The sequence below is a fragment of the Orycteropus afer genome, unplaced genomic scaffold, assembly GCF_000298275.1.
Source record: "Orycteropus afer afer isolate SDZICR_OR568_19922 unplaced genomic scaffold, OryAfe1.0 scaffold00100, whole genome shotgun sequence".
NCBI classification, from domain to species: domain Eukaryota; kingdom Metazoa; phylum Chordata; class Mammalia; order Tubulidentata; family Orycteropodidae; genus Orycteropus; species Orycteropus afer.
This window is the reverse complement of record NW_006921687.1, coordinates 7547349-7561058: the sequence shown is the minus strand read 5'-3', so window position 1 is coordinate 7561058 and position 13710 is coordinate 7547349. Positions and strand designations below refer to the sequence as shown.

Sequence of the window (13710 nt, the reverse complement as noted above, 5' to 3'; positions counted from 1 at the left end):
CAGTTAATAGCCTAATATTACTCCAAATTTATACAACAGAATTGGGTTTAATAAAAAACCTTGGATTAGTTCCTTAGTATTACTTTTTCTCCATTTTAAAATCTTATTAGTAAATTCTAAACCAGCTACTTAAAAAAGAAAATCAAACAATTTAAATAATCTTTATCTAAAGGAACAAATTATAAAGTCAGAGGTTTGAAAGACACTAAAAACCAATCCCAATCAGATTATAAAATAGACAGCTGTGAGTCCTCCAGTAATAATCACTTCTTCCTCTTTTTAAAATGAGTAACCAAATAATTTCAGTTTAGGCTAAGTCACCATCATAAAAATTACTGTTTATATTTTTTCATGTTATAATGAATACATATTCTTATGTAATAGAGAAAAAAAACAAGAGTATTCTAAGAGTTGCTAAATTTATTCTAAAAAATAAGCTTAATTTTTTTTTTAAATAATACATACATATTTTTGTATAAAAGGTAGGTGAGAATGCAAAAAAAAAAAGGAAAAAAAAAACCCAAAACCTGTCATCAAGTCGATTTCAACTCATAGCAACCCCCTTTGGGTTTCTGAGGCAGTAAATCTTCACATAAGTAATTGCCCAGTCTTCCTTCCACGGAGTGGCCAAAGGGTTTGAACCACCAACCTTCTCGTTAGCAGTCAAATGCCTTAGGCACTACGCCACCAGAGCGCCTTGTAAGAATGCCCAGGAGTTGGTAATTTTATCCAAAAATTTATTTTACTAACCTCAAAGACTGACTCAAACTTAGCAAAAACTGTCACTTAGGATTATAAAGACAAACACAATTCCATCAAAATGCTTTTGACAAGATCAGCCAAAAGAAAAGAATGTAACTCATTTCAACTGAGTCAGTGCTAAAATTAACACTTTAAAATCTACTGAACTAACCATTATGATTAAGGACATGATAGAATAAAGTCTGGATAAAATGGAAGAAAAATGCAGAACAAAATCTAAATTTCTAAAAAAGGATAGACTTTTGGAACTGAAGAGACTGTAAGAGCCTCTGAGATTATCACCTATAAAAACCCTTGAACTTGCAACTAAAGCTATTTCAATCTAACAGATTTGCTATAAAATAAACAGTGTCACCCCTAAGTAATGTGCTCCCTTAAACAATCAACTGTATATGCGACCAAACATTTATGTAGAACCAAAAATGAGAAGGCATGGAGGGGCAGGGTAGCTAGATCAATGAAAAAGAACAAACAGCATGAAAATAATGAAAATGCTGACACACTGTGAAAATTGTAACCAATGTCACAGAACAATTTGTATAAAATTGTTAAATGGGAATCTATTCTGTAACCTTTTACTCAAAATATGGTATTATTTAAAAAATAAAGTCTATTCAGTCTTCAGTTATATGGGTATTTTTTCTCCTAAGTATTCCTTCAGTATAAATATAGTGAGAAACTTGACATAACCCTACCTAGAACTTTTCACTCTTTTTTGGTATTTGCAATTTTGACATACTTGCTTTATCTGATAAGGCAATATATTATTAAATTCACTTATATGGCTAAGTCACAATAAATTTATTTAAATTCAAAGACCACAAATCTATATAAAGTACTACATAAGTATAAATGTTAAATCGTTCAACTGATAATTCCTGTAATTTCCAAGAGAAACTAATTCTGCTATATGTTAAGACAGAAAAGAAATTAAGGCAATTGGTTTCATTACCTCAGGAGTCTCTGAAGTCCTAAACTCTGGTTCGGATCCTGAAGAAGCCTTATCAGCAGTAACCAAACAAGCATTTGAGCTACAAGTAACTGGAGAAGTGACCTAGACACATTAGAGATATAAAATACTATAAAAGGCATATTTTGTTCACTTTATATTCCTTGAGCCCTGGTTTCCTAATAGGTCATACTGAGCAATCAGTAGTGCCAGGCATTATGCTGAACATTTTGAACATATTACTGTATTTAATCTTCACTCTGATTTTATGAGGTAAGTACAACTCTCCCCATTTACTGACAGGCAGGCAGAGACAAAACTAAATAAATAAAAAGGTTAAGTAATTTGCCAAAGAACACACTAAAATTAAATGGCTAAAAATCAAACCCTAACATCCTGCTACACTGTCTGCCTTTCCAGGACTGGTCATCAAAGCTACACATCCAACCCCATCATCACTAATCAAGATCCTTGGCCCTAGAAACCTGGGGAGAGATTTTCAATCTGGCACTCAGTAGCAGTTCACTGGTAGATGAGCTCAAGGTACATTTAACCCTCTTGGCACAGCTCTGCAAGAGATCACAGTAACTATGCATTTATTCAAGTGCTCTTAGTATCTCAAAGAGTTAGGTAAAAGTATAAATAGCAAAGAATAGCTCTACATAAATCAAAATGGCAATAGAATTCTAATAAAAGATTAAAGGTGAAAGTACAGCATAAAATAAAAATTTGGAGAAAACACAGTAAGAAACAAGGCTGTAACCAATAAAGACCCTAGAAAGTGACTACCAGGGACTTCTATGACACAATTCTAACAATTTAATACATTAGGTATCAGAAGACAACAAAGTGACAGAGACTTATAAAAATCAGCAACTGAAAGGTCTGAAGGGTCCAGGAAGCCACTCTTATTATCTAAATGCTTCTATGTGGTTTGCAGAAGTCCAAGTAATAAAATAGGTGAATTGGAAATTAATGAATGAATAGCACTAAACATCAGAGCACTTATGTTCCCAGTGACTTTCTGAGGGACCATCATGGTAAGTCCCAACTGGAAAGAAAAGAAGGAAGGATGGTTTTAAAAATACTTTATGGAAAAAAATTGCAGTATCTTGGAAAAATATTTTGGAACATCTTACATAGTTAAATAAATATGTATAGTTTAGACCTCAGTGCTATCATCAGACTGAAGTGACTTTAAATTAGACTTTTCCTCTAGCCTTCTCATTAAAATAATATGACAATCACTCAAAACAAGTTGGCCTACTGAGGAGACATAAGTAACATAATACTAAAGGAAGATTCACAGATGCTAAGTTAAGTCAATTCAGTCCACTTGATAGTTAAATTTTTAAAGACTTCTTTGTATTAATGTTCATTTAGAAGTTAAGGCAGTCATTGCTTCCAAATCTCTTAACTAGATCAGCTCTAAGTAGTTTCAGTATTGTTGAGTAAACACAAACAAGAAAGGTTCTAAACCTGCCTGCAGATTCACCAAGGGAGTGTATTAAAAACATATGCTTAGAGCCTGCAGCTGGAAATTCTGATCCATCAAGTCTAAGGTAAGATGTAGAAATATCTACTTTAAAAATGCATATTTGATTCTGATGCAGCTACCCCACAGACTTGTACCTGGCAAGCTACTAAACCAAACCAGTGGCTTTTTAAACAAATTTAACTTTTCAACTGAAAGCTTCATGTAGAACTTTAATTGTCAGAATGAACCTCTTTAGTTAAAGCAATGAATAGGGTGAGGAAAAGTAGGACAAAACCCTTTTATAAACCTTGCTCTACAAATATACTTTGAAAATTGAGCCTCCCTTCACCAAACTATACATATAAATAACTGTACACAGAAGGTATTCACTTGTAAGTTTTTGAAAGGGAAAGCTACAAGTATTCAATCACCTGGTCAAAATATTTACCTTATTGTCACAAACAGCTACTATCAAGAGAACTGTCTACAGAGGGCACCAGTAAAGTTTTTTATAAGGTGAAGACCAGAAACTAGTGAACTTTGGGCTAGTAGATGAAAATGCAACATGGCATTTAAAGATGTCAATGATCTGGGCCCTTTGAATCTCCATATGTTTTCTGGGGAAATTAATTCCTTGGAATGATAACTTTCATGTGGGCAAAAGAACTGGTTAACCACAGATTAAATAAAATTAGTTTCTTTCCCCCAATCTTTTACTATGCTGCCATATAAAACAATTTAAGTAGCTCAGTGGCCAAGTAATACTCTTCTTCAGACAAGGTACCTATGAATTGTTCAGGCTTGCTCTTTACTTAATGAAGTCAATTAATCTTTATTATAATACACGTGTTTGGGAAATCTTTTTTAGGAAGACTTGTGCTGCATCTAAAAAGCTAGTTATCATTAGGACATTTTTAATAATTTAGTTAGGTATATTATAATCAGTAAGTCTGATCATCCTTGCCAAAACAAGAGGTTCTTCCATGAATAGAAAAGAGTAAATGAAAAATTAATTTGGAGACATTACCTGTAATGGCTCTTGAAGAAAATCATCTTGATTGGGTAGATCTTGTTCTGTAGATGCTGCAGAGAGTATATTAAGTAGTAAACTACTAAGAGAGGAGAAAGGTTTATGCTTATTAATGGGGTGGAAACTAAAGTTTACACTTCACAAAAAAAGCATAAGCTAGAGGACTAGGTGTCAAATTTATTATGCACTCTGTAAGAGCTTTTAAGAGACAGAGGGGCTTGTGGAAGAACAAGAAATAGTAGTTTCAACTGTGCTACATAGTGATGTTTTAAGGTTAAGTGGGCAAAAGCAGCATTTCAAGCTTAAAAATTAACTGGTAACAGTAATCTGGAAGATAAAACCCAAACTATCAAGAGAAGTAAGAAGTAATTAAATGATACACAACAAATTATAACTTCCAAAGTAAGGCTCAACTGGGACATCTTTTTCTTTTTTCCTTTAATTATGTATATTAATGTTTTTCAATGGCAAAGTTTTCAGTTTGGCTTCCTCTTACCAAAGTCCATCACTTTTGTTAAAATCAAAACCCAGTGCTATCAAGTTAATTCCAATTCACAGCAACCCTATATAGGACAGAGTAAAACTACACCATATGGTTTCCAAGGTTTATTAGAAGGAGATTGCCACATCTTTCTCTCGTTGAGCAGTTAATGGGTTTGAACTGCTGACCTTTTGGTTCACAGCCAAGTGCTGTAAACACTGTGCCATCAAGAATCCTTTCAGTTTTGCTAATTACCCTTATTTACTCTTCTTCCCAGGAATTACTGTGTCAGTCTTCTAGCTGCTATCTACTGCCCTACAACTGGACTATGGCTTTAAGTCACTGTGCTCCCAAGAGAAACTCCAAAACCAAACCAAACCCCTGCCATCAAGTTGATTCTCACTCATAGTGACCCCCATTGGGTTTCCAAAGCTTTAAATCTTTACGGAAGTAGACTGGCCTATCTTCCTTCTGCAGAGCAGCTGGTGGACAAATATGATGCTACCAGAGCTCCTTCAAGAGAAACTAATGCAAAGCAAAAAGCCTAAGCTTTGAAGCATCAAGTTTAAATCTAGGCCCCATCACTAGTTACTGTGTTAATCACTTATCAATACAGTAATTTCACTCTCAGAATCCAAAAGCCTCAACACTAGAATTAAAGCCCAAAGCAGTCAATCAATTCCAGCCAGATACACTCCAAGAAGAACATAATTAATTGCAAAAATAGCTAATGGGTTGACCCAGCTACTCCATTACTAGGTATATTCCTTAGAGAAGTGAGAGCCATGATAAGAACAGACATATGCACACCCATGTTCATTGCAGCACTATTTACAATAGCCAAAAGATGGAAACAACCTAGGTGTCCATCAACTAGATGGCATCTTGGTAGCTTTTAAGATCCCAGTCACTACTCACCAAAGTAGGAGGTGGAACAATGTTTTGTGTAGTATGTTATGCCAATTGAGCTTGATATCCCCTGCGACTATGGTCCCAAGCCTGCAGGTTCAAATAGTCGGTCCCTCTGTGTAGCTGGCTGTGACCAAGCAGTGACCACAACCAATGGATAACCAAACTATGGTACATACACACAATGGAATACTATGCAATGCTAAAAAATAATGTAGACTCTGCAAAACACCGCATAACGTGGATGAACTTGGAGGACATTATACTGAGGGAAGTAAGTCAATCACAAAAGGACAAATATTGTATTAGTCCATTATTGTAAAAGTTAAGGAAAGGTTTATGCAAAGAAGGAAATTTTCTGTTGGTTACCAGGGGTGGGAAGGGAGGGGAGAGAAGGCTGTTAGATAGACGAAGTATTGATTTGGGTGAAGAAAAAGGGCAATGTACCAAATGTGAGTGACCAATATGGCACTTTGAGGATGAGAAAGACATAGAGAGGTACATGGGAGGTAAAGACAACAAATATGAACCCTTTTGCACATACAGTACTGTGTTGTCAGTGAAGGCAAACAAGGGTAGATGGGTGGACAGATAGGTGGACAGGCTGAATGATTAGGTATGTCTATGAAATGGGGAGTGTATCCAAGATCATATATAGGGTTGGCAGACAATGTTCCTATAAGTTTATGTGAATGATCAGAATTCCCAGGTGTATAGTAGAGCTGACAAGGGGCAAGGTTGTGGTCACTGCTTGGTCACAGCCAGCTACACAGAGGGACCGACTATTTGAACCTGCAGGCTTGGGACCATAGTCGCAGGGGATATCAAGCTCAATTGGCATAACATACTACACAAAACATTGTTCCACCTCCTACTTTGGTGAGTAGTGACTGGGATCTTAAAAGCTACCAAGATGCCGTCTAGATGCAACAATGGATCTCTCCTCATCCAGAGCAAAGAAGAATGAAGAAAACCAAACTTCATGGAAATAATTAGTCCTAGTGACTGGTACACCATCTGATCTGCAGCCTATACAACTATGCAACCAGAAGAACTAGATGGTGCCCGGCTACCACTGTCATCCACTTGGAAGGGGATCTATGTAGGAGATCCTTGATAGAGAGGGAGAACAATATGGAACAAAATTCAAAATCATTAGGAGGGAAAAAAAGGGGGGAACCAGGTTTGCTGGTTCGATAAAGCCTGGTGGAACCACTGAGACTATGGCCCCTAGCTGCCATTCAGGTCTGGAATTGAACCCACACCTGTGGTTTCCAGGCAAACAAAAGACAGGCATATGAGTTGAACATGTACCTGAGGTAGATACACTCCTTGGAGAGGACAATCATGGGAGAAAGAAGGGCTGCTTATGCACAGGGAGACAGCTCAGGGGGCAGGAGTCCATGGAGGGATGGACACTGGGAAGAGGTAACTGTGGGGAGGAGGTGGGAAGGGAGCTGTTGCATTGCGGTAAACTGTGGTCAATGTCATGAGCAAAGTGTACGTGAACTGCTGTATAGAAAGTGAATTTGCTCTGTAAATCTTCACCCAAATCACACTTAAAAAAAAAAAAAATAGCTAATGGGTGTTTCCATTCATCCATCTAGAGACTTTACAAACTGTAAATACATCAGTTAAGTAAAATAATGTCCCAATTACAATTTACTCACATATAACTGATTAACAGATGAGTATGTTTAGATTAAATTAACAGAGACACAGTTCAAAACCCTTAAAATATCTGAAGTAGAATAGTGTGTGAAAAATTGTCAGACCTAAGATATTTGTTCTAAGTATTTAGAATGATTACATACCTACTGGGCTACCTGGAGTAGCTGAAGGCGGCTGTGACAATGGAATTGCACTTGAAGGTTTGTCAAAATCCAGAACAGACTCCTAAAGCCAAGATTTTAAATAATGAGTAGGAACAAGGATTATTCATTTAAAAGCTATTATCGTTAAATTGTTCATGATGCTTCCCACAGCTTATTAGCTATAGGTATCTAATGACTATCTCAAGACGTTAAAAACTTAATTTTTACAGAAGACATTGAGTTAAATATCAAATCTAACATTATTGTCAAATCTTAAGGTGTGTCAAATGTCAAAACTACAATAGCAATTCTAAGGACTAACTTAAAAAACTCCTGATTTGAGGCCTTAATCCTAGTCTAGGCTGAACCTTCCTTTATCATACTCAACCAGTTAAGAGTGTCTATTTTATCTCAACCACTTAGGCTATTAGACAATTTTGTGATGAGAAACCATTCTCTTCATCCATTTCCTTATCTTGGTTCTCCGAGAAAAATATCTAACATTTTGAGTATTTAAACTACACACTATAGTGAGCATTTTAGTTCTTTTATCAATCCTCAAAAACCCTGAAGAACTAGGCAGTGCTCTCATTTTAAAGACAAGCAGAGGTCTGGAGGGTTAGTAACTTTTCATAAATGACACAGCTTTGGCAGAACTGTGATTTTTAACACAGGCCTAATTTCAAAGCTAAAGATATCCTTTTACTAAGCCAAAACATCTTGAATATTTGACTATTGCAGGTCTCAGTAATATCATTCTATTCCGAAATTCTATAAGTGTCACAATTTAGTTAAGAATACTCTTATCCCACAACTTGGCATTTTAACTATTAATTTAACATTATGTTTACAATCTTCTGGAATATAAACTCTTTGAAGGCAATGATTGTCTTATAATTTTCATTACACAGTGGCACCTAACAGAACATTAAGCACAGAGTGCTGTTGTTGTTATGTGCCGTCGAGTCGGCCCCGACTCATAGCAACCTCTCCTTGGCTTTCCGAGGCGGCATCACTATCGAAGTAGATTGCCCATATTCCTTTCGAGGAGTGGCTGGTGGGTTTGCAATCAAGTGCCTTAGGCACTATACTACTAGAGTTCCCAAGCACAGAGTAGGTTCTCATAAATCTGAATGGAAACTACAGATGATCTATAACAATAATTATCCTTGAGCACTTTAATCTTTTTTTACTTAATTTCTATTTTATTACTCACAACAAACTTTGGAAATAGGAACTATTCTCATTTTTCACATTAAAAAAAGGTAGAGAGTTAAGGAATTTGCGTAAGGTGTCAGAGCCAGGAAGGAGTATGGTCAGGGTTCATACTCATAATCTATGCTCTTAACAACTCCATAATGCTTCAAATCAGAAGTTAAGACTCACATATAACATCTAAGATTCTTTTTAAAATGACTCATACTTGCATAAAGTTACAAGTTCCTTGAATCTGGGTCATCAGATCCTGCAGTTTTTCTTTCCTCAATACTGGATCCTTTGGAAGGGTAGAGGAAGAACCTACAGGCTGATGCATAGGCTTAGGCACCTAGAAAACAAACCCGTAATGTATAAAATTCAAATTTAATGGTCTAAGCAGGAAACAGCTTATTACCAAACTCATTGGTCAAATCAATTCCAATTCACAGAACGCTTATTACTACATCTTAACAAAATCAACATATATAGTAATACTCCTTTCTCTGATTTATCTCAGGTAAAGAACTTCCACATAAATGCATTTTCATGCTATTCCCCCTTTCAAACCACTTTAATGGAAATCTTTCCAAACATAAAACAATCTCTTTTTAAACATAACAGAACTTCCCTGATAAGAGTGCTTTCCTATAGACATCAACTACCCTATTTCTTCTGTAAGATGTCACTGAGACAGGCACACCAGACAGGCAAACTTTCTTTTTCCAAAGAAGTTAGTAATACCACATTAAATATACATCCATTTTTAAGATATTATCTGATTTCAGAACCATTAAGATGTTTAAAATATATCTATGTATATGTATGTATGTGCACATATATGTATATATATTCTAGAATTGAAAAAATACACTATTATGTTTGTTATAAAGTAAGCACACTCTTGGGCGTTATTGATGTTCGTAAGGTGGGTAGCCCTCATGCAAGACCCCTGGTGGCAAAATGGTTAAAGAGGTTGGCTGCTAACTGAAAGGTGGGCAGTTAGAACCCACCAACCAATACCACTCCATGGGAGAAAGATGTGGCAGTCTGCTTCTACAAAGATTACAGCCTTAGAAATCTTAGGGGGTAGTTCTCCTCTGTCCTGTAGGCTCATTTTGAGTCAAAATCAACTCAATGGCAATAGATGTAGTTTTGGAGCCCTATGCTAAATTACTTAAGAGTGCTGCACATCCTGAGTTAGACCCAATGTTTACAGTTACTTCTTACAACCTGTCTCTACCAGCTCCCCTACCTTCTAATTCACTGGGAAGTAAAAAAGCCAAGTTTGTCAAAAAGTACCAAATAAAGTAGGAGTTAATAAAACCCCAAATAATTATGAGAGGTTATTTCAGTAGAAAAGGAAGAGCTTTTTAGTGACTAGAGCTCTGGTAGCATAGTGGCTAAGACACTTGCCTGCTAACCAGACGGCTGGCAGTTCAAACCCACCAGCCACTCCTTGGAAGGAAGGTTGGGCAATCCTACTTCCGTAGTGATACTGCCTCAGAAACCCAAGGAGGGGTCGCTATGAGTCGGGGCCGACTCGACGGCACATAACAACAACAATTTCATCTTACCTAGTCTTTTGGCTTAGAACTGTATCAAGCATGTTCTAGACAGCTTAGATTACACGACAGATGGAGAAACAGACACTGAACTTTACAGATAAAGTCATCTCAGTCACTGAAGAAAACCCTACAACTTCAATATCATGCTCTCTGTGTCATAAGAGTAAATTAAACACAAGTTTTGACTATTCCCTAATTAAGAATCTTGCCTTATAAATGCTATTCAGCTAAAAACTTGATTTCAATATTCTGGTATATTAAAACCTCAGTATTACCACACCTAACAGAATTTTAAGTTGTTTTAAACCATTTTACTGAGGTATTAAATTGGGTTTTTAAATATAAGTTTCTCAAAATAGTTCTGATAAAATTACTGTTGCATGATATCTGGTTAATGAAATAAGTCTATCAAACTTCTGTACAGTCAGGAAGAAGCTAAAAAAATATTAGCACTTGAAGAAAAGAAGAAGAGCAAAATGAGATAACTCTAAAACTCTCTTCCCATAAATTAGAAGTTCAGAGTAATTTAGTGATAGATAAAATGCAATGCTTTGAATGCTTTGATTTTCCTGAGCAAAATATTTTTCACCAAAATTTTCAGTAAGCTTTTGGCTAAAATGACATAGAAGTATAAGGAATACTAGTATGTAGAGATTGAATAATATCAAACAAGGTGACTAATTTTTCATTATAAATAGTGGTAAACAAGTAATTTATAATTTAATAAAAGGCAACATTTATTTTTCATTGTAAGTCTTATCATCCTGAAATAGGTTAACAGTATGAAGCCTTAAATTTTAACTAAATCTTAGACTTCAAAACTTAGCTACAGAATTTTTAATGCCTATTAGGAGCTCTGATAGCATAGTGCCTAAGGCACTTGACTGCTAACCAGAAGGCTGGCGGTTCAAACCCACCAGCCACTTCTCGGAAGGAAGGCTGGGCATTCCTACTTCCGTAGTGATACTGCCTCGGAAATCCAAGGAGGGGTCGCTATGAGTCGGGGCCGACTCGATGGCAAATAACAACAACAACAACAATAGTTTTCTAATTCTAGGAAATACTTATTTTGAAATAGAAATAGTTCAGATCCTTTCCCCAACTACTTAGAATATCCACAGCCACTACGTACCTGATTAGTAAGAGTAGAGTACAAGCTAATCTCAATGGCTATAATGAAAGACAATCAAGGGAATGCAGAAAAATGTAACTTTTGTCAGAAAAAGTCATCCAGGTGCCAAATGGAAGATAATGAGTAAAGTAAAACTAGTGTCCCACCCTGTGATATGCATTTTTATTACCCACTTGTTCACGTTATGGTATCATCTGAACTATCCACCATGTCAATGTCACATCCATTAAAATCTTGGCAGTAAAACTTAACATATTCTAATTTTGAAAATGTAATCTTAGGTCAGGCTCAAAGAAAGACTTGGTTATCTTCCAATTTTCTAGGGGAACTAATAAATCTACCCTTTAAAAGAGTTAAGTGAAACAGTTTACACATTTTTTTTTTTTAATTTTTTGAAGAAAACTAAAATGTAATCATTACTACAACTCTTTATTGATACCTACACTGACAGAAGCAGACAAATACGTATCAACTCACATCTTTGGGTTCTGTATTAAACTTCCTGGGCAGGAGCTGGTCATTTGGAATGAGGCTTGCTGTAGCTGCTCCCCAGGACTTTGGAGAAATCTGTGATTGTAGTGTTAAAGGATGTTTTTGACTCTCAACATTGTTTTCCCAGGATTTTAGAGTCTCTGGCTGTCTTGAATCCTGTTCTTCACACATGGGAGTGGTCCACGATTTGGTGATGGACTGCTCATTCTGCAGAGAAGGTGCCCAAGACTTTGGAGCTTGCTTCTTTGGATCCTCTTCTTTCTGCAGTTGAACTGGCCAAGGCTTTGGTGTCTCCTGCTTCTTCTGTTCCTCTTGAAAGTATCCTGCTTTGGACTTAGGAGTTTCTTGCTTCCACTGGCCAGGAGCTGGCTTGAGTTTAGAGGTCTCCTGCTTCTTCTGCTCTTCCTGCAGAGTGGACCTGAGTTTTGAAATCTCTTGTTTCCTCTGTTCTGAGGAAACTGCAGGTTTTGTTAACTCCTGGTGCTTAATAGGAGAGTCCCAGGACTTGAAGGATTCCTGTTTCTTCTCCTGACTGTCTGGTTCTGTAAGCATATCCAAACATTTGGGGAGATGTGGTTTTCTAGCATAATTTTCTTCCCAAGACTGTTCTTCATCTTGTTTGTCTGAATAATCAACTTCTGTCAAGTAGCGTCTGTTAAGAAACTAAACCAGAGAAATAATGGGCTAGAGTCGTAAAATTAGCAGAAGACTTTGAGGGGAACATGCAACTTTATATGTACTCCTATGTTAATGTGTTGGAGATACTGTACTAGTATGAAACCTCTCTTTACCCTAACTGAAGAAACTGCCCTACTGCTTTGTCCATTCTTTTTTTTGTGTGTGTCAGTTAACAGAAACTCAAACTTTGATGCTTCAAAAGGAGAAATCTATGTTTGATTCAATTAAGAATGAAAAGAACTACACATCATGATGCCATATTTGATTGCTTCTTTATTAAGCCTTTGCAAGACTTAGAACCATTCTATCTACTTACTCCCTTAAAAGTTAAGGCAGAAGATACAGTTCAACCACACAAAAGTTACACGGTTTAATCTTTTAAGCCTTATGTTTTCTGAATTACTAGACTTTTCTTTATTTCTCCTATGTATTAATCATACTGTCTCTGCCTCTTCCATTCTTTTCAGCTTCTATGAATTTCAATGTCACTCCACTAAGAGAATCTTTTTCTCCTACTGTTGTTGTTGTTGTTGTTATGTGCCGTCGAGTCGGCCCCGATTCATAGCGACCCCTCCTTGGGTTTCCGAGGCAGTATCACTACGGAAGTAGGATTGCCCAACCTTCCTTCCGGGGAGTGGCTGGTGGGTTTGAACCACCAGTCTTCTGGTTAGCAGTCAAGTGCCTTAGGCACTATGCTACCAGAGCTTCCACTAATGTGTGTAAATTCCGGAAAGAGCAAAGTCCTGCCCAATAATAATAGGAGCCAAAATAACAAGAAATACAACAGCTAACACTTCAGCGGTTATTGTGTACCAGGCCAAATTCTATATAATTGAGAATTTAAACTAACTCCTTTAATTCTCTCAGTAACTCCATGAAGTTGGCATTTATTATTATTGCCATTTTACGGATGAGGACAGCAGATAGAGCTGAGCTAGATATACTGCCCAAAGTCACTAACCTAGTAAGCTCAGAGCTTGGATTCAAGCAAAAGCAGTCTGGCCCCAGAGGACTGGCTCTTAACCATGATACTCTAACAAGTCTTAAAACCTAACATCAATTACTTTTCAGTGTGTTACCTCTTGTGGCTGTATCTCTGGCTGTGCATGTTCCACAAAAGACTCTGGAAAGAGAAAAGGAATATTAAATAAATAGTAGGTAAACCATAGGCTTTTAGACTGATATTACTGTAATTCATTCCAGCAATATATTTCAGAAGATTCA

The 13710-nt window shown here is 36.6% G+C and overlaps 1 protein-coding gene across 1 annotated transcript in view; it reads right to left on the bottom strand.

The window, feature by feature from the left end:
• Nucleotides 1-13710, bottom strand: part of CAPRIN2 (caprin family member 2) — a 46010-nt gene that overhangs the window by 12127 nt on the left and 20173 nt on the right. The window contains exons 7-12 of the mRNA XM_042781287.1: nt 13566-13609; nt 11794-12471; nt 8846-8968; nt 7423-7504; nt 4216-4271; nt 1715-1816 (exon numbers count right to left, since the gene is read on the bottom strand). Coding sequence (XP_042637221.1) covers nt 1715-1816; nt 4216-4271; nt 7423-7504; nt 8846-8968; nt 11794-12471; nt 13566-13609 — 1085 coding nt within the window. The remainder of the gene's footprint in view (nt 1-1714; nt 1817-4215; nt 4272-7422; nt 7505-8845; nt 8969-11793; nt 12472-13565; nt 13610-13710) is intronic.